This window comes from Oncorhynchus tshawytscha, linkage group LG30 (assembly GCF_018296145.1).
Source record: "Oncorhynchus tshawytscha isolate Ot180627B linkage group LG30, Otsh_v2.0, whole genome shotgun sequence".
NCBI classification, from domain to species: domain Eukaryota; kingdom Metazoa; phylum Chordata; class Actinopteri; order Salmoniformes; family Salmonidae; genus Oncorhynchus; species Oncorhynchus tshawytscha.
The window spans coordinates 16,179,343-16,207,069 of NC_056458.1; the positions used below are offsets into that span (position 1 = coordinate 16,179,343).

The 27,727-nt window shown below is 43.0% G+C and overlaps 1 protein-coding gene across 5 annotated transcripts; it reads left to right on the forward strand.

Annotated features, from left to right (window-relative positions):
* Positions 1-414: 414 nt before the first annotated feature.
* On the forward strand, positions 415-23,811 carry LOC112250208 (ras-related protein Rab-6A-like). Of its 5 annotated transcripts, XR_002953508.2 has the most exons (9): positions 415-882; positions 14,957-15,015; positions 15,342-15,395; positions 16,498-16,603; positions 18,816-18,927; positions 20,234-20,327; positions 20,803-20,896; positions 21,743-21,809; positions 22,020-23,811. XR_002953508.2 is itself a non-coding variant. In XM_042309013.1 (8 exons), the coding sequence occupies exons 1-8, from the start codon at positions 813-815 to the stop codon at positions 22,082-22,084; spliced, it is 627 nt and encodes a 208-aa protein (XP_042164947.1). In that variant the 5' UTR covers positions 418-812; the 3' UTR covers positions 22,085-23,811. The 5 variants fall into 5 exon arrangements, 4 of the variants coding, with proteins under 4 accessions (XP_042164947.1, XP_024275925.1, XP_024275924.1 ...); XM_042309013.1 differs by lacking the exons at positions 16,498-16,603; positions 20,234-20,327 and adding an exon at positions 16,226-16,331 and having other exon boundaries at positions 418-882; XM_024420157.2 differs by lacking the exon at positions 20,234-20,327 and having other exon boundaries at positions 419-882.
* The last annotated feature ends 3,916 nt before the right edge of the window (positions 23,812-27,727 follow it).

Consider the following 27,727-nt stretch of genomic DNA (forward strand, 5'->3'; position numbering starts at 1 on the left):
GTTTGAGTGTGCCAGAGCGCAGAATAACACCCGTTGAATATGACCGGTGTCAGTAAACGTAATTAAATTGTTGGCAGCAGCATAGTTACAGTCAACAACGCTCTAAAACACATGGCAACAGCCTAACCAGCTCTGCTAGTAGGACGAGTAAAATGGTCAGTGTGAGGTGTTCTCTCATTTGTGTCTGGACGTAGCTAGCAAGCTAGCCAACTTTAGCCAATAGTTTGGGTGCTTGACTATCGTTGGTAGGTCATAACACTCGGATTAACCCTACTGCTCGGCCAGAGCTTGATGGCCCCGAGTGCGAAACGCTCTGAATTTATGAACGGCACAGTCTAACATGGCACTCCAGAGTGAATTTGCGAACACACCCGTAATTTACGCCACTGCATCGGAATGCCACAGTCTCTTTGGATTGGTGGAGCCTTGTGCCAGTCGACGAACACATTAGGTCGTGACAAACATCCTCTGAAACAACTAGCTAGCAGCGATGGAGTGCTGAGGTAGTTAGTTAGTCAGCGAGTCACAAACAAGTCAGCTGAGTGTTCAAGAAGCCAGTATCTACTAGCTAGTTATTTAGCTAGAAACTCACCGTTTGCCAGTCAAGCCAAGAAATTGCAGTTTAGAAGCATTGCTGCTATTGCTGTTAGCTAGTTAGTTCTTACGGCACAACCCCCTGAACTTGTCAACTGGGCTGGCCAGCTAGTAGGGATTTAGCTAGCTCACTAAAGTAAGGGGTAGTGTGTTTTTTTTATCCCCACACTGGGCCACAGTCTACAACTTGCCTTTGCCTGCCTAACAACATTGCAGTCATGTCCGCGGCAGGAGACTTCGGAAACCCTCTAAGGAAATTTAAATTGGTCTTTCTTGGCGAACAGAGCGGTAAGTGAACACTGACCTGTGTGGGGTAACGACTAACGCGTTTTATGTGGTCATCAGCGTGCCAATTTAGCTATTAACTGGCTAGCAAATGCCATCAATCATCAAGGGCGAGTCCCTTAATTTAATCGATATCCACCAACTGATATAGAGACCATGGCGATTTAAATGATCTAAATAGCTACGATCAGTGATATTGAACCTATCCGTGATATCAAGTGTTTTAACGTTAGCTACTTTGTTGCTAGCTACCGTTAGCTGGCAAACGTTAGTTAGCCAGGTAAAGCTGCTAACCATTAAGGTTAACTATCATATCATTTTTTTTAGACTTATAAACTTACTAGCCGAGCTAGTTAACAAGCTGTTCACCCAATCAGTCAGGTCAGTAGTCGGGTTGTAACGACGTTAACTAAAATCATTAACGTTAACTAGTTAGCCAGCTGCTACATACTACTATATATGTTTTTTTATTTCACCTTTATTTAACCAGAAAGGCCAGTTGAGAACAAGTTCTCATTTACAACTGCGACCTGGTAAAGATAAAGCATAGAAGTTCCACACAACACAGGTACACATGGAAGAAACAAACATACAGTAGAAAAGTCTATATACAGTATCGAAGTCATTACAATATACCAGTTAAACACACGTGATAGATGTGCAGAAGATGAATGTGCAAGTAGAGATACTGGGGTGCAAATGAGTCAGATAAATAAATGCAGTATGAGGATGAGGTAGTTGGATGGGCTGTTTACAGATGGGTTATGTACAGGTGCAGTGATCTGTGAGCTGCTCTGACAGCTGGTGCTTAAAGTTAGTGAGGGAGATATGAGTCTCCAGCTTCAGTGATTTTTGCAGTTCGTTCCAGTCATTGGCAGCAGAGAACTGGAAGGAGAGGCGGCCAAAGGAGGAATTGGCTTTGGGGGTGACCAGTGCGATATACCTGCTGGAGTGCGTGCTACGGGTGGGTGCTCCAATGGTGACCAGTGAGCTGAGATAAGGCAGGGCTTTACCTAGCAAGGACTTGTAGATGACCTGGAGCCAGTGGGTTTGGCGACAAATATATATTTTATTTCACCTTTAGTTAACCAGGTAGGCTAGTTGAGAACAAGTTCTCATTTGCAACTGCGACCTGGCCAAGATAAAGCATAGCAGTGTGAACAGACAACAACACAGAGTTACACATGGAATAAACAATAAACAAGTCAATAACATAGTAGGGGGAAAAAATAATCTACACTGCTCAAAAAAATAAAGGGAACACTAAAATAGCATGACCTCCCTACAACGCCTGGGCATGCTCCTGATGAGGTGGCGGATGGTCTCCTGAGGGATCTCCTCCCAGACCTGGACTAAAGCATCCGCCAACTCCTGGACAGTCTGTGCTTCAACGTGGCGTTGGTGGATGGAGCGAGACATGATGTCCCAGATGTGCTCAATTGGATTCAGGTCTGGGGAACGGGCGGGCCAGTCCATAGCATCAATGCCATCCTCTTGCAGGAACTGCTGACACACTCCAGCCACATGAGGTCTAGCATTGTCTTGCATTAGGAGGAACCCAGGGCCAACCGCACCAGCATATGGTCTCACAAGGGGTCTGAGGATCTCATCTCGGTACCTAATGGCATTCAGGCTACCTCTGGCGAGCACCCAAAGAAATGCCACCCCACACCATGACTGACCCACCGCCAAACCGGTCATGCTGGAGGATGTTGCAGGCAGCAGAACGTTCTCCACGGCATCTCCAGACTGTCACGTCTGTCACGTGCTCAGTGTGAACCTGCTTTCATCTGTGAAGAGCACAGGGTGCCAGTGGCGAATTTGCCAATCTTGATGTTCTCTGGCAAATGAAAAACATCCTGCATGGTGTTGGGCTGTAAGCACAACCCCCACCTGTGGACGTCGGGCCCTCATACCACCCTCATGGAGTCTGTTTCTGACCGTTTGAGCAGACACATGCACATTTGTGGCCTGCTGGAGGTAATTTTGCAGGGCTCTGGCAGTGCTCCTCCTTGCACAAAGGCGGAGGTAGCGGTCCTGCTGCTGGGTTGTTGCCCTCCTACGGCCTCCTCCACGTCTCCTGATGTACTGGCCTGTCTCCTGGTAGCGCCTCCATGCTCTGGACACTACGCTGACAGACACAGCAAACCTTCTTGCCACAGCTCGCATTGATGTGCCATCCTGGATGAGCTGCACTACCTGAGCCACTTGTGTGGGTTGTAGACTCCGTCTCATGCTACCACTAGAGTGAAAGCACCGCCAGCATTCAAAAGTGACCAAAACATCAGCCAGGAAGCATAGGAACTGAGAAGTGGTCTGTGGTCCCCACCTGCAGAACCACTCCTTTATTGGGGGTGTCTTGCTAATTGCCTATAATTTCCACCTGTTTCTATTCCATTTGCACAACAGCATGTGCAATTTATTGTCAGTGTTCCTTCCTAAGTGGACAGTTTGATTTCACAGAAGTGTGATTGACTTGGAGTGTTGTGTTTAAGTGTTCCTTTTATTTTTTTGAGCAGTGTACATTGTGTGCAAAAGGCATGAGGTAGGCAATAAATAGGCCATAGGAGTGAATAATTACAATTTAGCAGATTAACACTGGAGTGATAAATGATCAGATGAACATGTGCAGGTAGAGATACTGGTGTGCAAAAGAGCTAAAAAAGTAAATAATATAAAAACAGTACGGAGCTGAGGTAGGTAAATTGGGTGGGCTAAATACCGATGGACTATGTACAGCTGCAGCGATCGGTTAGCTGCTCAGATAGCAGATGTTTGAAGTTGGTGAGGGAGATAAAAGTCTCCAACTTCAGATTTTTGCAATTCGTTCCAGTCGCAGGCAGCAGAGAACTGGAAGGAAAGGCGGCCACATGAGATTTTGGCTTTAGGGATGAACAGTGAGATACACCTGCTGGAGCGCGTGCTACGGGTTGGTGTTGCCGTCGTGACCAGTGAACTGAGATAAGGCGGAGCTTTACCTAGCATAGGCTTGTAGATGACCTGGAGCCAGTTGGTCTAGCGACGAACATGTAGCGAGGGCCAGCCGACTAGAGCATACAGGTCGCAGTGGTGGGTGTTATAAGGTTCTTTAGTAACAAAACGGATGGCACTGTGATAAACTGCATCCAGTTTGCTGAGTAGAGTATTGGAAGCTATTTTGTAGATGACATCGTCGAGGATCGGTAGGATAGTCAGTTTTACTAGGGTAAGTTTGGAGGCGTGAGTGAAGGAGGCTTTGTTGCGAAGTAGAAAGCCGACTCTAGATTTGATTTTGGATTGGAGATTTTTGATTTGAGTCTGGAAGGAGAGTTTGCAGTCTAGCCAGACACCTAGGTACTTATAGATGTCCACATATTCTAGGTCGGAACCATCCAGGGTGGTGATGCAAGTCGGGCGTGCGGGTGCAGGCAGCGAACGGTTGAAAAGCATGCATTTGGTTTTACTAGCGTTTAAGAGCAGGTGGAGGCCACGGAAGGAGTGTTGTATGGCATTGAAGCTTGTTTGGAGGTTAGATAGCACAGTGTCCAAGGAAGGGCCAGAAGTATACAGATTGGTGTCGTCTGCATAGAGGTGGATCAGGGAATCGCCCGCAGCAAGAGCAACATCATTGATGTATACAGAGAAAAGAGTCGGCCCGAGAATTGAACTCTGTGGCACCCCCATAGAGACTGCCAGAGGACCAGACAACATGCCCTCCGATTTGACACACTGAACTCTGTCTGCAAAGTAGTTGGTGAACCAGGCAAGGCAGTCATTAGAAAAACCGAGGTTACTGAGTCTGCCGATAAGAATATGGTGATTGAAAGAGTCGAAAGCCTTGGCCAGGTCGATGAAGACGGCTGCACAGTATTGTCTTTTTTATCGATGGCGGTTATGATATCGTTTAGTACCTTGAGCGTGGCTGAGGTGCACCCGTGACCGGCTCGGAAACCGGATTGCACAGCGGAGAAGGTACGGTGGGAATCGAGATGGTCAGTGATCTGTTTGTTGACTTGGCTTTCGAAGACTTTAGATAGGCAGGGCAGGATGGATATAGGTCTGTAACAATTTGGGTCCAGGGTGTCTCCCCCTTTTGAAGAGGGGGATGACTGCGGCATCTTTCCAATCCTTGGGGATCTCTGATGATACGAAGGAGAGGTTGAACAGGCTGGTAATAGGGGTTGCGACAATGGCAGCGGACAGTTTCAGAAATAGAGGGTCCAGATTGTCAAGCTGATTTGTATGGGTCCAGGTTTAAAATAAGTGTTCATTCAGTATTGTTGTAATTGTCATTATTCCCCCAAAAATGTTTTGTCTGATTTTAATCGATATCGGCTTTTATTGGTCCTCCAATAATCGGTATTGGCGTTGAAAAATCATAATCGGTCAACCTCTAGTATGGAGGTGGGCTAGAAGTCAATCGGTTCCTTTCATTGTATGCAAGGCTATAAAATAGTTTATCCTATATACCACTGTCAGCAACAAACATCCCCCTCTAACCAGAACCCATGCTACATTTCAATGAGGTTTGTGTTGTGTTTGTGCTGCTGACAAACGTGTGTGTGTGTGATGTGTTTCTGTTGAGACTGGGGGAAGGGAGGAGTAATGTGGATAATATACTGCTGTGATTTATTTTGTGTTCTGCCCCAGAGGAATGAAGCTTGACCTCTGACCCCTCACAGCTATTTATGTAAGCAGGGATTTCTGCACTGGTGTGAGAGGTGAACACTGGATCAGAGTGTGCACACATTAGGTCTAGTCAGTTTAAGTCCCTCACCGCTGGGAAACACAAACGACAGACTTCACACTCATATGTTTTTGACTGACATGTACTACTGTGTCCACAGACACGTATGGCAATGGGTCTAGATTTAAGTGACTACTTCTCAGGTGTTTTCGCCATTAGTCCTAAACCCAGACCCTCCCAAGTTAGGCCTAACCTTCCCTATAATTATGAGATTATTGACTGGTTCCCTATTTCCAACCTGGCCATCGTATTACTCTGGCCACCTCATCATCCCCAGCATCCAATTGGCTTGTTGAACTACTCATCTCCCCAGAAACTCTTTCCTATGTTGTTGATAGTGTTCTCACCTCTTAGACAACTTACCTGGTAAGTAAAAAGAATGCTAAAAACAAACAGCTCTCTTGCTAGCAGACATGTAAGCATGTTTCTATTTATTAAAGGAAAGACCAAATACAAGTTGTTTTTTTTAGGAAGTGGTGGGCCTCTAAATGTAACATTCTTTTTAACTTTCCTAACTGCAGACCATCTTAGTCTATTCTCATTGAAGAGACCTGAAGTGGAGATATCAGGCCAAAATTTCAATTGACATAAATATGTACATTACTGACTCGCGTGACTACAATACACATTGGCCAAAGCACCCTTTCTGATCACACTTTGAGCTTGAGTAGAACAAGTCCCCAGTGCAGTCAGGGCACATGCATGCATACAGTGGATGTCTTCACTGTGTCATTGTCTGCAGCAGTATCTTCTAACATGTGGGTCGTCTTCATATTGACTCCTAAAGTAGACATGTTTTCCTTCTTCTGTCAGCTGTCTAGTCCATAGGTCGACCGATTTTATGATTTTTCAACTCCGATACCGATTATTGGAGGACCAAAGAAAAGTCGATACTGATTAATCGGCCATTTTTATTCATTTTTTTACAATGTTTTTATTTGTAATAATGACAATTACAACATTACTGAATGAACACTTATTATAACTTAATATAATACATCAATAAAATTAATTTAGCCTTAAATAAATAATGAAACATGTTCAATTTGGTGTAAATAATGCAAAAACAGTGTTGGAGAAGAAAGTAAAAGTGCAATATGTGCTATGTAAGAAATTGTTTAAGTTCAAGTTCCTTGCTCAGAACATGAGAACATATGAAAGCTGGTGGTTCCTTTTAACATGAGTCTTGAATATTCCCAGGTAAGAAGTTTTTTAGGTTGTAGTTATTATAGGAATTATAGGACTATTTCCCTCTATACCATTTGTATTTCATTAACCTTTGTTCTTATAGGCACTTTAGTATTGCCAGTGTAACAGTATAGCTTCCGTCCCTCTCCTCGCTCCTCCCTGGGCTCGAACCAGGAACACAACGACAACAGCCACCCTCTAAGCAGCGTTACCAATGCAGAGCAAGGGAAACAACCACTCCAAGGCTCAGAGCGAGTGACGTTTGAAACGCTATTAGCGCGCGCTAACTAGCTAGCCATTTCACTTCGGTTACACCAGCCTCATCTCGGGAGTTGATAGGCTTGAAGCCATAAACAGTGCAATGCTTGACGCACAACGAAGAGCTGCTGGCAAAACGCAAAGAAAGTGCTGTTTGAATGAATGTTTAAGCGCCTGCTTCTGCCTACCACTGCTCAGTTAGATACTTAGATACTTGTATGCATGCTTGTACGCTCAGTCAGATTATATGCAACGCAGGACACGCTAGATAATATCTAGTGATTATGATTGATTGTTTTTATAAGATAAGTTTATTGCTAGCTAGCTAGCAACTTGCTTATTGCATTCGCGTAACAGGCAGTCTCTTTGTGGAGTGCAACGAGAGAGAGGCAGGTCGTTATAGTGTTGGACTTGTTAACTGTAAGGTTGCAAGGTTGGATCCCCCGAGCTGACAAGGTGAAAATCTGTCATTCTGCCCCTGAACCGAGGCAGTTAACCCACCGTTCCTAGGCCGTCATTGAAAATAAGAATGTGTTCTTAACTGACTTGCCTAGTTAAATAAATGTGTTAAAAAAAAGATAAAAAAATTGGCCAAATTGGTGCCCAAAAATACTGATTTCCGATTGTTATGAAAACTTGAAATCGGCCCTAATTAATCGTCCATTCCGATTAATCGGTCAACCTCTAGTCTAGTCCCCTCAGTCTTTGGGTGGGGTCTCTCTCAATCCCAGCTGGTCTGCCCTGTGTAGTGCATAAGCTCCTCCCAGAAAAATGGGGAAGGGGGCAGTCCTGAACTCAAACTAGGTTATGGTTTTCCTCTCAGGAATGGTAGAGGTGGGGCATGGAATGAGTCAAGTCCTACCTTCTAATTTTAGGGAGTACCACAGATGGTGTGGTGAGGAAGGCACAAGGAGGCTGAAGAAATTGTGCTTGGTCCCTAAGCCCCTCGTGGACTTCTTCAAATGCACCATTGAGAGCATTCCGTTGAGCTGTATCATCGCCTGGTACAGCAACTCCAGGCCATCAGACTGTTATTCACTACTAGCCGGTCTCTGGCCAATTCCCTGCCCTGAACTTTAGTCAACCGCCTTAGCCGAATGCCCATATGTGCATCGTACACTATGTACCAAACATTAAGAACACCTTCCCATTATTGAGTTGCTTTTGCCTTGAGAACAGCCTCCATTCATTGCGGCTTGGACTCTACATGGTGTCGATAGCGTTCCACAGGGATGCTGGCCAACAATGCTTCCCGCAGTTGTCAAGTTGGATGGATGTCCTTTGGGTGGTGGACCATTCTTGATACACACGGGAAACTGTCGAGTGTGAAACTCGGCAGTGTTGCAGTTCTTGGCAGAAACTGGTGCTTCTGGCACATACTACCATACCCGATCAAAGGCACTTAAATATTTTGTCTTGCACATCCACCCTCTGAATGGCACACACACACAATCATGTCTCAGGGCTTAAAAATCCTTCTACCCTGATTTGAAGTGAATTTAACAAGTGACACCAATAAGGGATCATAGCTTTCACCTTAGCCGGTCATGGAAAGAGCAGGTGTTTTTAATGTTTTGTACTCTGTGTATCTACTGTATTCTAGTCAAGGCCTATTCTATATAACTACTGCTGTACATACCTTTACTATTCATATACTGCCCATAATGTTTATACACACCATCATATATATTTATATCCTGGACTCTGACATTGCTCGTTCTAATATTTATTAATTCCTTCCTTTTGAGGGGGAGATTTGCATGTTTTTATTGACATATATTACTGCAATGTTAGTGCAGCTAGGAACAAACATTTCGCTACACCTGTGAAAACATCTAAATATGTGTATGCGACCGATTTAGTTTTAATATGGGCTATGGGGAAAGCTGTACCGCTTGATTGGGAATCCAGCCATTTTGTTTTCTCTGCCTCTCTCCCTCCATTTCTCCCTTTGGCAGCTACAAGGTATTCTGTCAAATCATGGCATTTTCATACACTGGTCAGCGTTAGTGGCTCCACAGAATGATTTAACTGTAATTGGGAACCTTTGCCATCTGGCATTCCTGTCACAAGAATGTCACTCTTATCTTCCCTTCCATACTTAGCCCATGCTGGGGATTGGTGTCACATGTCCTGCTTTTCATCTATGTACACTCAATGGCGTGAGAGACGCTCCATTCTCTTGCATTCAAGGATGAGTTTTCAGTTTCATTGCTCTGCCCACAGAAAAAAAGCAGCCATGGGACCACTCATTGTCATATTTTAGAGGTCACCTCTTCAAGTCTGTCTATATTTATCTTCCATTGATGCCCATTTTGATTGGCTGTTTGCTATCAGGAGAGAACCAGGCAGAACGAGATTAGGCATATTGTCTGAGGAATGGGTTATTGAAAAGAGTTTGGTATTTGTCTGGTCACAAAGAGAAGTAATGTAAGATGATGTCATGCCAACTACATTGTGATGAAGAGAATGGAGTGAGAGAAGGCATAAGGCCTCTAGATCGCTCCCTCTGACCCCAAATCTGGCACACATTCGTGTGTGTAGATATCTCGATCGATGGTACAGATTGCTTAGAGACCTGTGTGCACTGTGAATCTGAACACTGCTGTGTTATGGAGAGCTCTTCTCAGGATCCATGAGTTGAGGCCTGACCAGCCATGAGCAACAGTGGTAGTATGATAGAGGGGTTGGGAGAGATACAGGGAGGGGGAGGTTGTATTGGAAATGAATACTTGTGGTAGGCTGGAGCAATGAAACAAAATTACTATTTTATTTTTGTATTTTCTTTCTCCATGTTTAATCCCGCCCTAATATCCCTTGAGGTGTTGTCACATGCCAGTGCAGGGCGAGGGAGAAACCGTGAGAGGGAGTGTTGGTGGCAGAGATCCAGGTTAATTGACATCAATAGTTTTCACCTGGTCAGTCTATCATGGAAAGAGCAGGTGTTCATTTTTTTTGTACACTCACTGTACTTGGCCGTTTTTGAGTATGCAATTTTTTTTTAATACTTTTAAATGTCCGGATGTCATACTCATTTCGGCTTTGACAACAGCTGATCAGTTAGATATCGGGATGCGCTACCAAAATCAACGAATGGTAGGAAACCATGCATTCACACACAATGCATTCTCAGTATGCAAAAATAGGATGTTTAATAGTATGCAGCATTTTGAAAATCAAGTATGGTTTAAATGCCAGGACGTTATGTCTGGGTCGGCACTGAGAATCTCCCAGCATTCCTTGGAGTTTTTTTTCTTTCTTAAGTCAATTCAAAAACCCTTCAGGATTTTGTATGGCATTTTTTTACTGATCTCTCCCTTAAAGTGCAGACTTGGCAGACGGCTCCTCATGGACTCTAACTCCAGGCCTCTTGGTTGGTGGTGTCAAGTCATAAGGTAGTGGTGAGCTGTGGGCTTTGGCCAGAAAACAGATGGTGCACCTCAGCAAATTGTCTGAGGAGTTGCTGAGTTTGAAGGATTGCAGGACCAAATCAGGCTAGAACATGTCTTATGTTCGCTATGTGAAATGACTCACTCCACACTGGTCTGGTTAGGTGTGTAGTACTGTGTCTGTTCTGACAGCACTACTGGTGTTATTTACTCTTCAAGACTAATCAGGGCCATAGCCAGGGATTGAGTTTTAGTTTTGTCCCGAGTGGGTCATGTACTACATTTCTATACAATTTTAAAAACTCTGAAATCAAGAACAACAGAAACAAGCGAAAATGGCCCCAGCACTTATCATGGTTCTTGTCGCTTAATTCACCACAGTCCATCTACAGACCCATAGCATGTTAGAATGAAACAATTAGCTGCTACACGTTAACTCTCATTAACTCAGCACTATCATTTCATACTTACAGAGGGATCTGTTAGCAGAAAAAGTATTTTCTAGACAAAAGGTAAACAAATAAGTTTGCTTTACAGAGCTTTTTTTTTTGGTGCAGAGGTACAGCTAATTTCCTGTAATTCTCCACATTTTGCCATTACATATGCCATGTTAATATGATATCTGAGAAAAGTGATTAACAAAATAAGAGGCACACTGGAGGCCGGGGCCCCTGTTCATGTGCCTGGTCGGTAATTCGGCCATGAATACTAAAAGTTACTATGGCTGGCTAGACTAATTGAGTGACTGTCAGTGACCACATTTACATGCACACCAATATCCTGTTATTATTTTGGATACTTAAGTACTCTGTTTTTGAGTTGATGCACATAAACATCATATCCCGTTTACAATAACCTGAAGAAGTTTGTATCCCGGTTATGAGAAACCTGGATAAGATGCCTGGGATAGGCTGATCTAAGACGGGATACTGTGGCATGTTAACATCTTATCCCCTTTACTGTTGCAGTCTGCACAGGCTCAGTGATGCATTTCATGGGTGTTGTGATGTTTTCATCTGATTGTCAAACAAATCACTTCATAAAGTAGCCTACCTGACCATTTTGCTCCACCATAATAATTCCATAATTTAGACTACTGTAATTTGTTACTGGCTACTTTCACCCTAATTTACACAAGTTTCTGCTTATAATTTCTGATATTTGGTAGGCCATTTGTTTGTCAACTATAGTTTGATGCATGTAGTTTCTCTTCTGTCATAACTTGTTGCCCAGAAGACTAAATAGAGTAATGATCAGCAGAATGTTTCACATAAATAGATTGAATGCATTATTCATCTTGGTAACACCGGTAAAGTTGTCCGTTTCATTTAGGGGCCGGGGAGAAAACACTAACTCTAAAACAGTGGAAAGATCGGTCCTGTGCAAAATGTCCAAATGCCATCAGTTTGACCGGTTTTAAGGAAATGAAAAGCTGAGAAAATGACGAAACCTATTTCTGTTAAGACTTCGGTTAGTCTTGGGTGCATATTTTGTGGTTAAAATAGTCTGCTTGCATAAGTGTCAAAGATAATGCGTGTGTAATGTGTTTTCTCAAGAGATGCTGAAAGAAAGAAATTACAGTGCCTTGCGAAAGTATTCGTCCCCCTTGAACTTAGCGACCTTTTGCCACATTTCAGGCTTCAAACATAAAGATATAAAACTGTATTTTTTTGTGAAGAATCAACAAGTGGGACACAATCATGAAGGGGAACGACATTTATTGGATATTTCAAACTTTTTTAACAAATCAAAAACTGAAAAATTGGGCGTGCAAAATTATTCAGCCCCCTTAAGTTAATACTTTGTAGCGCCACCTTTTGCTGCGATTACAGCTGTAAGTCGCTTGGGGTATGTCTCTATCAGTTTTGCACATCGAGAGATTGAAATTATTTCCCATTCCTCCTTGCAAAACAGCTCGAGCTCAGTGAGGTTGGATGGAGAGCATTTGTGAACAGCATTTTTCAGTTCTTTCCACAGATTCTCGGTTGGATTCAGGTCTGGACTTTGACTTGGCCATTCTAACACCTGGATATGTTTATTTTTGAACCATTCCATTGTAGATTTTGCTTTATGTTTTGGATCATTGTCTTGTTGGAAGACAAATCTCTGTCCCAGTCTCAGGTCTTTTGCAGACTCCATCAGGCTTTCTTCCAGAATGGTCCTGTATTTGGCTCCATCCATCTTCCCATCAATTTTAACCATCTTCCCTGTCCCTGCTGAAGAAAAGCAGGCCCAAACCATGATGCTGCCACCACCATGTTTGACAGTGGGGATGTGTGTTCGGGGTGATGAGCTGTTTTGCTTTTACGCCAAACATAACGTTTTGCATTGTTGCCAAAAAGTTCAATTTTGGTTTCATCTGACCAGAGCACCTTCTTCCACATGTTTGGTGTGTCTCCCAGGTGGCTTGTGGCAAACTTTAAACGACACTTTTTATGGATATCTTTAAGAAATGGCTTTCTTCTTGCCACTCTTCCATAAAGGCCAGATTTGTGCAATATATGACTGATTGTTGTCCTATGGACAGAGTCTCCCACCTCAGCTGTAGATCTCTGCAGTTCATCCAGAGTGATCATGGGCCTCTTGGCTACATCTCTGATCAGTCTTCTCCTTGTATGAGCTGAAAGTTTAGAGGGACGGCCAGGTCTTGGTAGATTTGCAGTGGTCTAATACTCCTTCCATTTCAATATTATCGCTTGCACAGTGCTCCTTGGGATGTTTAAAGCTTGGGAAATCTTTTTGTATCCAAATCCGGCTTTAAACTTCTTCACAACAGTATCTCGGACCTGCCTGGTGTGTTCCTTGTTCTTCATGATGCTCTCTGCGCTTTTAACATTGGATCATTCAGAGATCCTCACTGAACTTCTGGAGAGAGTTTGCTGCACTGAAAGTAAACGGGCTGAATAATTTTGCACGCCCAATTTTTCCGTTTTTGATTTGTTAAAAAAGTTTGAAATATCCAATAAATGTCGTTCCACTTCATGATTGTGTCCCACTTGTTGTTGATTCTTCACAAAAAATACAGTTTTATATCTTTGTTTGAAGCCTGAAATGTGGCAAAAGGTCGCAAAGTTCAAGGGGGCCGAATACTTTCGCAAGGCACTGTATATTTCTCCACTCCTGTTTGTTCTCCGCTAACATTTGTTGTATAATTTAACTGCAAGAAATGCATAATTCTGTGAGTTTATATTGTATTACTCTACATGTGAGTGGTTATAGGCCTACCATCAGTGTTTATATTGTATTACTCTACCTGTGAGTGGTTATAGGCCTACCATCAGTGTTTATATTGTATTACTCTACCTGTGAGTGGTTATAGGCCTACCATCAGTGTTTATATTGTATAACTCTACATGTGAGTGGTTATAGGCCTACCATCAGTGTTTATATTGTATTACTCTACATGTGAGTGGTTATAGGCCTACCATCAGTGTTTATATTGTATTACTCTACATGTGAGTGGTTATAGGCCTACCATCAGTGTTTATATTGTATTACTCTACATGTGAGTGGTTATAGGCCTACCATCAGTGTTTATATTGTATAACTCTACCTGTGAGTGGTTATAGGCCTACCATCAGTGTTTATATTGTATAACTCTACCTGTGAGTGGTTATAGGCCTACCATCAGTGTTTATATTGTATTACTCTACCTGTGAGTGGTTATAGGCCTACCATCAGTGTTTATATTGTATAACTCTACCTGTGAGTGGTTATAGGCCTACCATCAGTGTTTATATTGTATTACTCTACCTGTGAGTGGTTATAGGCCTACCATCAGTGTTTATATTGTATTACTCTACATGTGAGTGGTTATAGGCCTACCATCAGTGTTTATATTGTATAACTCTACCTGTGAGTGGTTATAGGCCTACCATCAGTGTTTATATTGTATAACTCTACCTGTGAGTGGTTATAGGCCTACCATCAGTGTTTATATTGTATTACTCTACCTGTGAGTGGTTATAGGCCTACCATCAGTGTTTATATTGTATAACTCTACCTGTGAGTGGTTATAGGCCTACCATCAGTGTTTATATTGTATTACTCTACCTGTGAGTGGTTATAGGCCTACCATCAGTGTTTTATATTGTATAACTCTACCTGTGAGTGGTTATAGGCCTACCATCAGTGTTTATATTTCAGTTACTATTCCTTTAACCAATATACTTAAAGGAGGAATATTGTGTTCATTCATGGTCAGGGATACTCGTGAGGCGGGATATCAAAGGTGCATGTAAACGGCGCATCCCGAATAAGACCTGAAGTGAGAGATGAGCTACTCTCCCAAATACTGTGCACATGTTATTTTAGTCATTAAGTGACTTATAGCAAGAGGAAAACTGCAGATGCACAACCAACTTTCAAAATTGTACCTTGTATTCTAACGCAACAGTAAGTTGAGACCCTGACTGGGTTCCTAAAAATACATCAAATTGGGGAAAATGACAGCGATCCGGACTTCAGTGTCCTTATGTAGCCATGCTGGTCCTAACTCGTGTCTTGTGTTTTTCAGTGGGGAAGACTTCATTGATTACCAGGTTCATGTACGACAGCTTCGACAACACCTACCAGGTGAGGCTAGACCACACAGACACCATTGAGTCTGGATATGGTAGTCAGGGCTAGGTTTACTAGACCATTGATCTCAATGCCTAACCTTAGTCCTGGTCCTACAACAGGGTGGGCAGACTTTTGCTCCAGACCAACACTAACACACTTGATTCAGCTAGTCTGTCTTTATGATTAGCCAATTGAATTAGGTCTGTTAGTGCTGGGCTCGACTAGGCAAACTGTTTGTTCCTTCATTTTAGTTTAGTCTAACTACACTACTGAAGCCTTATCAATCTACCATCATTGTCAGAAATGTTCTCATTCTTTTCATTCTTTCTCGTTTCCAGGCCACAATAGGAATAGATTTCCTGTCAAAAACCATGTACCTCGAAGACCGAACAGTAAGTGTTACTTTCTCCTTTTTAAATCAATCTCTCTTGAAATTGTCATATAAAGAGACAATGTGCTGATTGGGTTGTTATGCTGATTATGAGAGAATATTTTAGTGAATGTGTTAGTCATGACTCTGGTGTTACTTTTTGCTGAGTAATGTTAAATTGCATTATAGTGATTTAGAAAATGTCTCTTTTTTGAAATGTAAAGATTTACCCATTCATTGGTATGTACGCACCCCCACTCAATCACACAGGTCTCTGAGTCTTTACTGCATTTTTGCCAATAGTGGTTTCTGGGACTTTGGGGATGCTGGGTATCCTGTGACCTGACTGTCTGCTCTAACTGTGTTTTGTCCTGGCCCAGGTTCTCACACACACCAACGCACGCACACACACACACTAGCGCCTTAAAAGAAGCCGGAAAGCTGCCCTGTCCTGGGCTGGGATTGGATCCTGCCTCTTCCTTCCTGCTAGCTTTCTCTCCTCCATACAAACTCGGTCATTCTTTTCTTCCCTTTTTCCTATCTGCTCATATTCGGTTCATTCTCGTGCTGAAATTCAATATCTAGCGTGAACGAGAGAAGAACCTTTTTAGAAATGAGGCCTAGTACCCATGATTCCCCTGGCCCTCACCATTCCTCCTATGGTCACACACTCCATGCATGCAGCCTTCTTTCTCTCTCTCTCTCGTTCTCTCTTACGCTCTCCTTTTCTCTCCTTCAGAAGTTGATTTGTTTTATTTCTTTTTGGTTTCTTACCTCATGTTTTCCTTTTCTCATCTACTTTTCATCCTTTCCTTTTCCATTTTATTTTATTTCTCCTCCCATCCGCCACAGATCAGGTTGCAGCTGTGGGATACGGCTGGGCAGGAGCGTTTCCGTAGCCTCATCCCCAGTTATATCCGAGACTCCGCTGCCGCTGTCGTAGTATACGACATCACAAGTAGGTACTCCCCTCCGCGCCCCGCCCACTCGACGTGCGTGCGTGCCCCTCCCCGCCCCCCCCTCAACCCTCATCCAGTTCTCCCCACTCTTACCACCACCTCTTCCTCTTGCCCCTCTCTCCTTCTCCTTCTCTCCCTGTGTGCTGGTGCTAACGTGCTGCTCAGGTGAGGCTGCAGCTTTGGGACACAGCCGGCCAGGAGCGCTTCCGGAGTCTGATCCCTAGCTACATACGAGACTCCACCGTGGCCGTGGTAGTCTATGACATCACAAGTGAGTGCGGTCCCTACTGATGGAAAAGTGATGGAAGGATACCAATCAGAACAAAAAAACATCACCTCGTTTTTTGCTACTGGCTCAAGTCCCTTTTCTGTTTTTTCCATTCTCCTTTTTCCCTGTACCTGATGCCTTCTGTCCCCTTCATGTTTGTGATGTTTTCCTCCCACTCTTTTTTTATGTGTCCACTTCTTCTTTATTTGGTCTGCTTTTTGCGTGATTGTAGTCTGTGAATGTTTACATATTAAATAGACAGGTATTAGTTTGTTAATTGATACCAGAATTGTTTATTATTTTTATTTTACCTTTATTCTGCCCCCTAGGCAAGTCAGTTAAGAGTGTTCAGGGGCAGAATGACAGATTTGTACCTTGTCAGCTCGGGGGTTTGAACTTGCAACCCTCTGGTTACTAGTCCAACGCTCTAACCTACCCTGCTGCCCCTGACAAAGCATTCGGTAGCATACATACAACCTAATTAGGCTACAGACCAAATAGCTTTCAATAGCAAAAATCAGTTGGTGAAATCTGTTTATAGTAAAAAGCAGTTAAATTTGTCAATAGTTTACTAGTTTCCTTGATGATTTCCTGTTTTTTTTTCAACAAAGCAATCCCATTTCTTTTCAATCCTTCCCTATCTTTATTTTTCTGGACTGTTGTTTTTTTGTCCATGGCAACCATGACTTAGGTTTGTCACCCATATACAAAACAATGAAGTGTCTTATTCGTTTCGTTAGAAATAATTGGTATCGGCAGCTTTGATGTTGCTTCAGGGGCCTATTTTGCCCGACATGAAATAACAATGTTCAGTTTTCACTAAATTTTAACGTCTCTCTCCTACAATGTGTCCGTTAGATGATTGGCCATTAGGGGGAGATAAAAGCAGACATGGAGCTGCAGCAGGGCTAGAGGAAAATCAATAGACATCTTTTTAACTGGCTCTCCGGGGAGGAAGTCTGACTGTCACTACAGAAAAACAGACACCACTTCCATAGAGGATAGACTGTTAAATACATATATACAGGATAGAGGATAGACTGTTAAATACATATATAGAGGATAGACTGTTAAATACATATATAGAGGATAGACTGTTAAATACATATATAGAGGATAGACTGTTAAATACATATATAGAGGATAGACTGTTAAATACATATATACAGGATAGAGGATAGACTGTTAAATACATATATACAGGATAGAGGATAGACTGTTAAATACATATATACAGGATAGAGGATAGACTGTTAAATACATATATACAGTCTATGGCCCTCAAACTCAACTCTGGACCCTGAAGCCAGTTTCACTGCTTGTTTTAGTTGTTCCCCTCTAATCAGGGACTGATTTAGACCTGGGACACCAGGTTCCCCTCTAATCAGGGACTGATTTAGACCTGGGACACCAGGTTCCCCTCTAATCAGGGACTGATTTAGACCTGGGACACCAGGTGGGTGCAATTAATTATCAGGTAGAACAGAAAACCAGCAGGCTCCGGACCTCCATAGGGAATGAGTTGACTACCCCTGGTCTATGGGATAAACAGAAAGGCAGAATACAAGGATATGGATAGATAACATAGTAGCCTAGATGGATGGAGGGTGTAGTGGCTAAATTATCCAATTTAATTGTCCCAAAACAATTATCATCCTAATCCTTTCGCCACAATTGAGTGGTGAAATGTTAGTCTTGACTCATGCAAATCTAATGTCCAGAGTTTGATTCAAGTTGAAAAATAATACATTTATTTGTAATTCTTCTGGTTACAAAATATAAAGAGAACTAACAAAACAAATTCTAATAATTCAAACCCCAAAAAAACAAATGGCACGGTAAGGATGGTCTGGTATTGTGAAAACACTGAGCTGCCATTCCAGTCTCTACCAGTAGACCTTGGAGTCTGTAGCTTTTAACTGTATTCTGCATCAGCCTGTAGAGGGGGCTACACACACTTGACAGGGGATTAATAGCAAACACACAACACATTCATTATTCATTTGAAACAAAGATGTACTATTTAACCTATTTGGCTCTTACATCTGGATAGGAACTGGGAGCTGGATTTACTTTGTTTAATGAACTTGTCACATTCTCTGTATTTGTTACTGTCTCTGTCGTTCTGCTCATCACCACAAGTCTGTACTTGTCACAAACTGAATGGAGATTAACATTTATTCTCTCCTCCCTCTCTCTCTCCCTCCTGTATCAGATGTCAACTCTTTCCAGCAAACCACAAAATGGATTGATGATGTCAGAACGGAGAGAGGAAGTGATGTCATCATCATGCTGGTGGGAAACAAGACGGACCTTGCAGACAAAAGGTGTGAGTGACATAATAACTGAAGGCTAAAGTCAGTCTAGTGTCAGTAAGCCTGTAGAGCTCTTCAGACCAGGGGCCTCATAACAGTTGAGTCAATTTTACACCAAATATCTTTGTGTGCCATTTCTGAGAAGACTGCGTGTGCACAAAAATATAGAGATTTCTAAACTAGATGGGTGCTGTACATGCATACGCATGTTTTCCATTATAAATCAGACCTGTCGTAAAACTGCACGCCTGAAAAACGCCCTTCATTCACCTTCTATGGTGTCGATAACCTTATTTGCTGTACACTGTGGAAGTATTAGAATTAGGCCAAGATGGCCTCTAAAGGAAATAGCAATGGCGAACTTGTTCAAGTGTCTTTGGAGGTGTTGATGGAATGTTTTATTTTGTCGTGACATTTGCTATAGTCTGACCGTTTCTGAAAGACCAAAGCAATTGCAAGTTGTGGACCTGTAATTACTTTAGAATGCAAAGCTAAAATAAATGGATTTAGGCTCTTCGCACTAACTGATGATTGGCTCTTTTTATTACAGTATATTCAGCTACCTGTTTTGTTATTAATGTGTCATTGTATATTACATATCATATAGTCCTGCTCCTTCTTGCAATGCATTACTTCAACCAGTAGAAATGGTGTACTCATGGTGTAAAGTTTGCAGGAGGATAAGCACATTCTCACGTTCAGTTTTATAAATGCCATCTTTTGCGCGAGATCTGGCGCATGTGTGTTTTGGGGCATATTTTGTACATATGCTAAATTTTCTAGATGAGGCCCCAAGTCCTGAAGGGCTCTCTACATTAGAGCATACTACTGAATCCACTGACTGTAACTGTAGAGAGTTTATTATTTTTAAGTCAGACCTTTAGGCCCTGCTGTGTTGAGTGGGAAACGCTGTCCTCTAGGTACAGCTGACCAGGGACTTGTTGGCCACAACAAGGGGTCAAACCTCTTCCCTTGATACAGGCCATCTAGAGACGGAACTGTCTGGAGTTGAATAGACTACACACTCTTTCCAGTTTAGCATGACCTAGATATATTATAATTATTCAGAGGTTCAACTGATCATAGCAAGTCTTATCCATTTGTGTGTTCAAACAATTGTGATCGCCAAACCGCTCCTTTTTATTTTAACACATGGTTTGCCACTATAACCCCCAATGCTTTTCGCCTTAAAACAACTGCTTTGAATTTCTATTCCCATGTTTACTGTATTGACTGACGTGTTGTATTATTGGTTTTAGATTCTATATGAGCTGACTGTATGCTGTTCATGTTTAACCCTTTTATCTACCTACCACAGGCAAGTTGCTATTGAAGAGGGTGAGAGGAAGGCCAAAGAGCTAAATGTAATGTTTATTGAGACTAGTGCTAAAGCAGGTTACAACGTCAAGCAGGTGAGTTTGTGACTGAGTCGTGCTCTCCGTCCATGCTTCTACTACTGCTGCCTCGGCTCATCCTCGAAAGGTCACCCATGTTCAGGGGTTAAGGGTCAAATGCTGCAGTAATGCTGCATGGGGTAGGTTTAGTTTAGCCCAATCCTTATATGCAAGGTCATTTAGAATTTCTGAAGTGACTTGCACAGGCACACCGTTCTGTAATACCCATTGATTGACCATTTTAGATTGAAGTGCTTTTCATTTGAATCCTATATGGTGTATTGAACCAGGAGCTGAGGTGGTACTCTGAGGTGGTACTCTGAGGTGTTGATGAAGTAGGAGCTGTGTGGACACTCGACAGAGCAGAGGTTGCAGGAGGAGGAGCAGGAGGAGACACGGCATGTTCATCCTTCACTTCATGATGTTCATTCTCTTTTTCGTTTTCTCGTTCGTGTGTGTGTGTGTGTGTTTGTCCATTGTCGTGTGTCATCAGACAGATAACCACAGAGGAAGGGGAACAGAGAGCCAAAGAGCTGAATGTTCTTTTTATTGAAACAAGTGCAAAGACAGGCTACAATGTCAAACAGGTAGAGCACAGCGTGTGTGTGACGTGTGCAGTGCTCACGCTTTCTTCTGATAGCTTCTCTCTCACGTGTGCATATCACTGTGTTGAACACTGGCTTGTATTTACACTAAATGGGGTCCTTGGATTTGTCTCAGAACCCTTGCCCACCAATCTCATGTCAGTCATAATAACCAAAGACCAGAGGGTTCTTTGCACCCTGTAGAGGTGTGGGCTCAGAGTTGGTCTGGTGGGTGGGACAGAGTTTAGACTTGTGATCTACACCCCAGGTTTTATTTGAGGTGATTTCTCTAACCACTATCAAATGATTCTATTTAATGCATGATCTATCCAGCAGGTTAATTTATTGGATGGTATTTTACCTCCTTTTAGGAGGAACTGTATATGATTACCGCTGTCTACCTTAAACCAATGAATGAACAAAGCTTGAATCAGTCTGGATTGTATCGTGAGCTCTACAGTAGGTTTGTGTGGAAGGCACGCTGTACAGATAATTTATGAGAGGCCTTTATTCAAACCCCCAGGCAAGTAAACATGAATAAAGCAAGCAGTTTCCCCTGTTCAAATCAAATGTAAGATAAAAGAATGAGCTCTGATTTGCTGATTAGAATCCTAGATTGACCTATCAAAGGCACTCAAATTCAAGGCGCAGAGATTCTATGGGGTCTCATTTCTTATGGTGTCAGCCTCTGGACAGGTGAACCTTATAGTTTGCCTGTTTTAAAACAGTTGGAAGCATTAAGAAGACCGGAAGCCCAAAGAGCTGCCCTGGTGCCTCTGTGGGTGTCAGGGCAGGATGACTGGAGTGGTCTGACTCTGACCTATGAGGTCTGTTCTCTCTTTCCTGCAGCTGTTCCGACGTGTGGCTGCTGCCCTCCCTGGCATGGAGAGCACGCAGGACAAGAGCAGAGAAGACAGTATCCTTATTCTACACAGACACACTTGTGTGTATGACTACGCATGTTTTTCAGTGGCAATAGTAGATATAAATGCTTACCGATTGTACTCCAACATTTAGACACCTATTGGCTAGCTTGTAAACTTATTGAGAAGATGGGAAGTGTTTCAAAGGACTTCATGTGTTCTTGTCTGACCTCCGAGTTGGTCCTTAACCCCTCCTTCCCCAGTGATTGACATAAAGCTGGAGAAGACCCCAGAACAGCCCGTCAGCGAAGGAGGCTGCTCCTGCTAACTCCAGCCTCCGTTTATCACCCTCTCCATCACTGTTTCTCGCTTTGTTCTTGATCTTTCTCACCCTGGCTTATCGGCCTCTATACTGTACCTATCCTCTCTGCTCTCCCTCTGAACCCCTTGATTCCTGACTCCTTCACCACAGCCTGAAAGAGAAGAACACTACCTGTCCGTCATCCTTGTCGTCGTGGAATCCCGTCGTGGAATCGCTGAGATTACCTTAAGCTTAACAAGCAAAATGTGGATGTGAATGCTATTTTATTTCCGTTGAACTTTAACTCTACTTTGGCAATGAAAAAGGAAATTATTTATTGTTACATTTTTCAAGCACTGCGTCTTGTTGTTCTGTAATACGCCATGCAAGTGACTCGTTCTTGCGTCCTACTTCCGTGTTCATGCCCCTGGTCTTTTACATGGGCCTACAGATATCAAATTAATTGAAACGCAGTTATATATTACGCTTTCTGGATGGAACTACTTCTGCAGATGCATTTTATGACATTTTTGACAATTGAAGACTATTTAAAAAAAATCCTAGAACAGTTCAAAAATGACAAGCCTACTTGCTGCGTCGCTTGCATGGGTATACTCTGGAAATGGTTGGTTGCACAGTAGTCAAAAAATGATTGCAGTATGTGAGAAACAGACTTCAGAGTAATGGATAACCGAGTGGAATTGTTCTGCCATAAGTGGGCTTAGCAGCCCCCAAGAATATCACCCACTCGGTAAACGTTGAGCACACCAACCTTACCTTTTTACACCGGTCCCACCACATAGCAGCTACAGTGTCACTCCACCGAAGCATGGTATGACAACACAATGTAGGGAAACCACAAGAACTCACACACACACACACAGCATGATGACACAATTCCCACCACAACGTGACGCAAAGTAACAATAGAACACAAGGGCAGTTTCACTACCACAACACGACCGTCCTTCATTATTCACCTTGTCCTCACAACTTAATAAAAGGTATCTTCACCTTGGCTGCCATTTTCTATTATATCTCTTGGTTAGATCTTTACTTTTTTCTAAAAGTACAATTATTACCATAGATGAAACGATATTGCTTTGGAGAACGGTACAGTTTGCAAAATGATTTTTGTATATTGAGAAGTATCATATTCAACGCAAACCCAACTTCGTTAGATATGCAGACATGCCTTTGTAGGTGCTCATTGTAAGAGGGCTTCCATGGTTTTGGGATTTCCTAGCTTTGTTTGGTTTAATGTTATATCGACACTTTAGTTATTTTTTTTGATCTTTTGTTAATGAGAATGATCTTACATGTTCATTAAATCCACAATGACTTGTAATATTTATTTCGACTGGATCATGTTTCTTTTTTTATTACCGTTGGGATGATCCCTAAATGACTAGAGTATTTTGTCAACCACCTGATTTTTTTCCCCCCAAACGTGTCCTCCAGCTCTTCCGGTGATGTCACTACCCCTCTACTCCACCCCAAAATGCTGACTTGATCAAACTGAAGAAGAAAAAAACACAAACCTGGAGGAAAGTCCAGTAGCGTCTTGGTCCGTAACCTTTTATCTTTGGAATGGTTTTAACTGGAGGTTGGAGGCTGCCTGTGCTGCCACAAGCTCATCATTTGCACTGCTAGAAGTCATCAGTGTCTTATCGTCATCCCCAAGAAAGGTCTGCGTTTAACTGAAATGTCCTTTTTTCATGTTTGAATAAATAGATAAATGCTAGACAAGGAGAGCTGCAAAGTGTGACTCGTCTTATTTCCTGTCAACTTGGTGATTCCAGTGTTATATTTTAATTATATATTTCAAGTCTAAATCATTTTTATTTTATTTTACCTTTTTCACTAGGCAAGTCAGTTAAGAACAAATTCTTATTTCCCCACAACATAATTGGGTCATAGTGGGCAACGTTTTGGCTGTCTATGACACATGGCCAAAACCAGCTGTCGTCCCCAGGCGGAGTGTTTTCTGGTATTGTACTGAAAGTGAAGACGAGGTGAAGGACAACTATTGGCCTGATGTCAGGGCAGGCTCCATCCTGTTTCAAGGGGAAGGTCAAAGAATGTATACTCTAATCATGCCTGTCTGCACTCACCAGCAACACTGCATCCACTTTCTGACCACCTCTCTGAAACCGCTTCCCAGTAAGTTACAAGACCATTTGTCAGTCAACATATCAGTTAGTGATTACAGCCTCCTCCCAGCTGCCACAGTGCATTACTGGACATTTTTTCAGTGGGTTTGGTTGCCTAAAGTGGAACCGGTAACAGTTGGTACTGATCTGATGCATAAATCAACTATGCCTCTGACTGGAGCCCATCCCTTTACTGGCCTGCTGAGAGCTGGTACAGCCACTGGGTGGCAGCCTCTCCAACAACTGGCCAAGGGGCCATGAGCAGAGAACATTCCACATGAGTTACTGTTCAGAGGATCTATGTCGGCTCCCTGATGAATGTTACCAACACACACACACACCTGAGCTCTACACACACATACACCAATCCCTGCTTTCCCCCTTCATAGACACGTTGACCTACGAAGATATGCATCATCTAACATACTATCACCCACTACCTTATCTACATAGTTATTGTGTCATCTATCATACCATACACTATCATTCCTCTTTTGGTTAAGTGACCCCTATTCTATTGATGACAGATTCTTAACATGAGGTAGTGAACAGTGTTCTCTAGTCTACTACAGCACTAGCTGGATCATTTCCCCTGACTTTACACTATTTGTTTGGATTACAATATGTCAGATGTCTTTTCACCCCATTTGATTCATACTGAAGCTTCAAGCAGGAAGCCCTAAATATGGAGTATCAATACAGGATTATGACAAGTGAATAGCAACATCTGTTAATAATGATCAGCATCTTTGTGACAAGAAAATCATCAAATTGATATTTTTGGAATATCCATTAATCTAAGATAAATATTTCCTGTTAATTCATTAATGCAATTTGGTGTTTCCCTCCATCCAAGGTCATTGATGTAAGAATAATATTTATTTGTGTGTGCGTGCGCGTTTTTATTTAATTGTAGTGTTCAAAAAAAGCATGTGTGTTTGCTTGTGTGTGTGTGTGTGTGTGTCAGCTGGCTGTTCTAGGTAACTGATGACACACCTGTGTCTCACTCTCTTGTTCCATAGAGGTCTGAATTCATTCAGCCCCAGCCAGCTGAGGACAGCTCTCCACACTATCTCTATGTCACTAACCCAGGCCCAAACATATTCCACTGTCTCAGGACTGATACACCATGTGTCCTTGATGAGGATGATACCCTAAATTACCCCCACGCCCAAGATGCTAAACACACACAATGTTCCCTCTCCGTCCCTATCTGCTCTCTCGATCTCTCTCACACACACACAGAGCTAGATACATTGATTCACTGCAGTGGTTGCTGTGTAAGGTCTGTGGTTGTGAACTTGCTCCCTCTAGCCTGATCCGTGGCTGGTTTTGTATGAGGGTATGCAATATCATTGCATGCACTGTTACCATGTCATCACAGAGGCACGTTTCCTACTTACCTCTCACAAGCCTGCATGCAACCTGAAGCCCCCTCTATTTCTTCTTATGTTCTAAAACTCCATATCTCTCGGTCTGTCCTTTCTTCAAATAACATTTTATTGATCACATGCTTCGTAAACTATTTAACTAACTATTTAGCAGTCTTATGGCTTGGGGGTAGAAGCTGTTCGGGGTCCTGTCAGACTTGATGCATTGGTACCGTTTGCCATGCGGTACTAGAGAGAACAGTCTATGACTTGACTGGCTGGAGTCTTTGAGAGTTTTTTGCGCATTCCTCTGACACCGCCTGGTATAGAGGTCCTGGATGGCAGGGTGCTTGGCCCCAGTGATATACTGGGCCATACGCACTAACTTCTGTAGTGCCTTGAGATCCGATGCCAAGCAGTTACCATACCAAGTGGTGATGCAGCCAGTCAGGATGCTTTCAATGGTGCAGCTATATAACCTTTTGAGGATCTGGGGCCCATACCAAATCATATCAACCTCCTGAGGGGAAGAGACGTTGTCATGCCCTCTTCTCGACTGTGTTGGTGTGTGTGGCCCATGGTAGATCCTTAGTGATGTGGACACTGAGGGACTTGAAGCTCTCAACCCGCTCCTCTACAGCCCCGTCAATGTTAATGGAGGCATGTTCGGTCTTCCGTTTCCTGTAGTAAACTATCAGCTCCTTTGTCTTGCTGACGTTGAGGGACAGGTAGTTGTCCTAGCACCACACTGCCAGGTCTCGGACCTCCTCCCCATAGGCTGTCTCATCGTTTTGGTGATCGTGCCTATTCCCATCGTGTCGTCGGCAAACCTAATGATGGTGTTGGAGTTATGCGATGCCATGCAGTTGTGGGTGAACCGGGAGCTCCCGTGTTGAGAGTCAGAGTGGCGGATGTGTTGTTGCCTACACTAACCATACTGGGGGTGTGGTCCAGTTGCAGAGGGAGGTGTTCAGTCCCTGGGTCCTTAGCTTAGTGATGAGTGTGGAGGTGAGCTGAGCTGTAGACAGTGAACAGCATTCTGATGTAAGTGTTTATTTTGATCTCTGCATCTTTGTGTGAGTAAAGGACATCTAGTTGTACAGGTGAAATGCTGGTAGAAATTAGGTAAGAGGGAGAGTTGAGTTGTCCTGCATTCAAATCACAGGCCAGTAGGAGAGCAGCCTCTGGATGAGCATTTTCTTGTTTACTTATGGTCCTATACAGCTCATTGAGTGCAGTAAATCGACAGCTACAAAAAATAAAGATGATAACACTCTTGGTGAATAGTATGGTCTGCAGCTTATCATGAGGTATTCTAACTCAGGCGAGCAGAACCTCGAAACTTCCTTAATATTATAGACTGCTCACCAGCTGTTGTTAACAAAGAGACACACACCACCCCCTGATCTTACCTGACGCTGTCGTTCTGTCCTGCCGATGCACAGAAAACCAGCTAGATGTACATTATCCGTGTCCTTGTTCAGACAAGAAACATTGGATATTCTTCCCCTTGATGCTGTTACTGTTGGTGTGTGACTCACAGTGGCTACTGTACCAATGTGGCAGAGCAAGTGTGTGTGTGGGGGCAGGTGGGGGTAGTCTATGTACTGTATCACACCGCCATTATATTCATCTAATGAATTCAGCTTTCTATGTCACAGCAGAATACTGTACTGGGCTCATCTTTCCAGAGAAAGTTGGGGGTGGAATGGAGAAGGGGAAATGGACAGAATGTGTGAAGGGGAATGAGGAGGAGTGGGGAGGAAAATACAGTAAGGGGGAGAGGAGGGAGTGAGAAGGTGGGGGCAGAGACAAATAAGTGTGCGGTCATGCTGAATACAGTAACAGGAAGGGGCAGAGGGGGAATGGGGAGGAGGAGCAGAACCATGATTCTCTCCTGTAATCCTCTCGACAGAGGCATGAGGAGGGTGATGTGTAACAGAGAGAATGAGAGAGTGAGAGAAGAGAGAGACGAGACCATGTGTACGAGAGGATGATGAGAGACAGAGTGACAGTGAGAGAGAAAGAGACTCCACATTGAGACAAAGGATTGCAGAAAAATCAAGGAAGGAAGGAAGGAAGGAAGGAAGGAAGGAAGGAAGGAAGGAAGGAAGGAAGGAAGGAAGGAAGGAAGGAAGGAAGGAAGG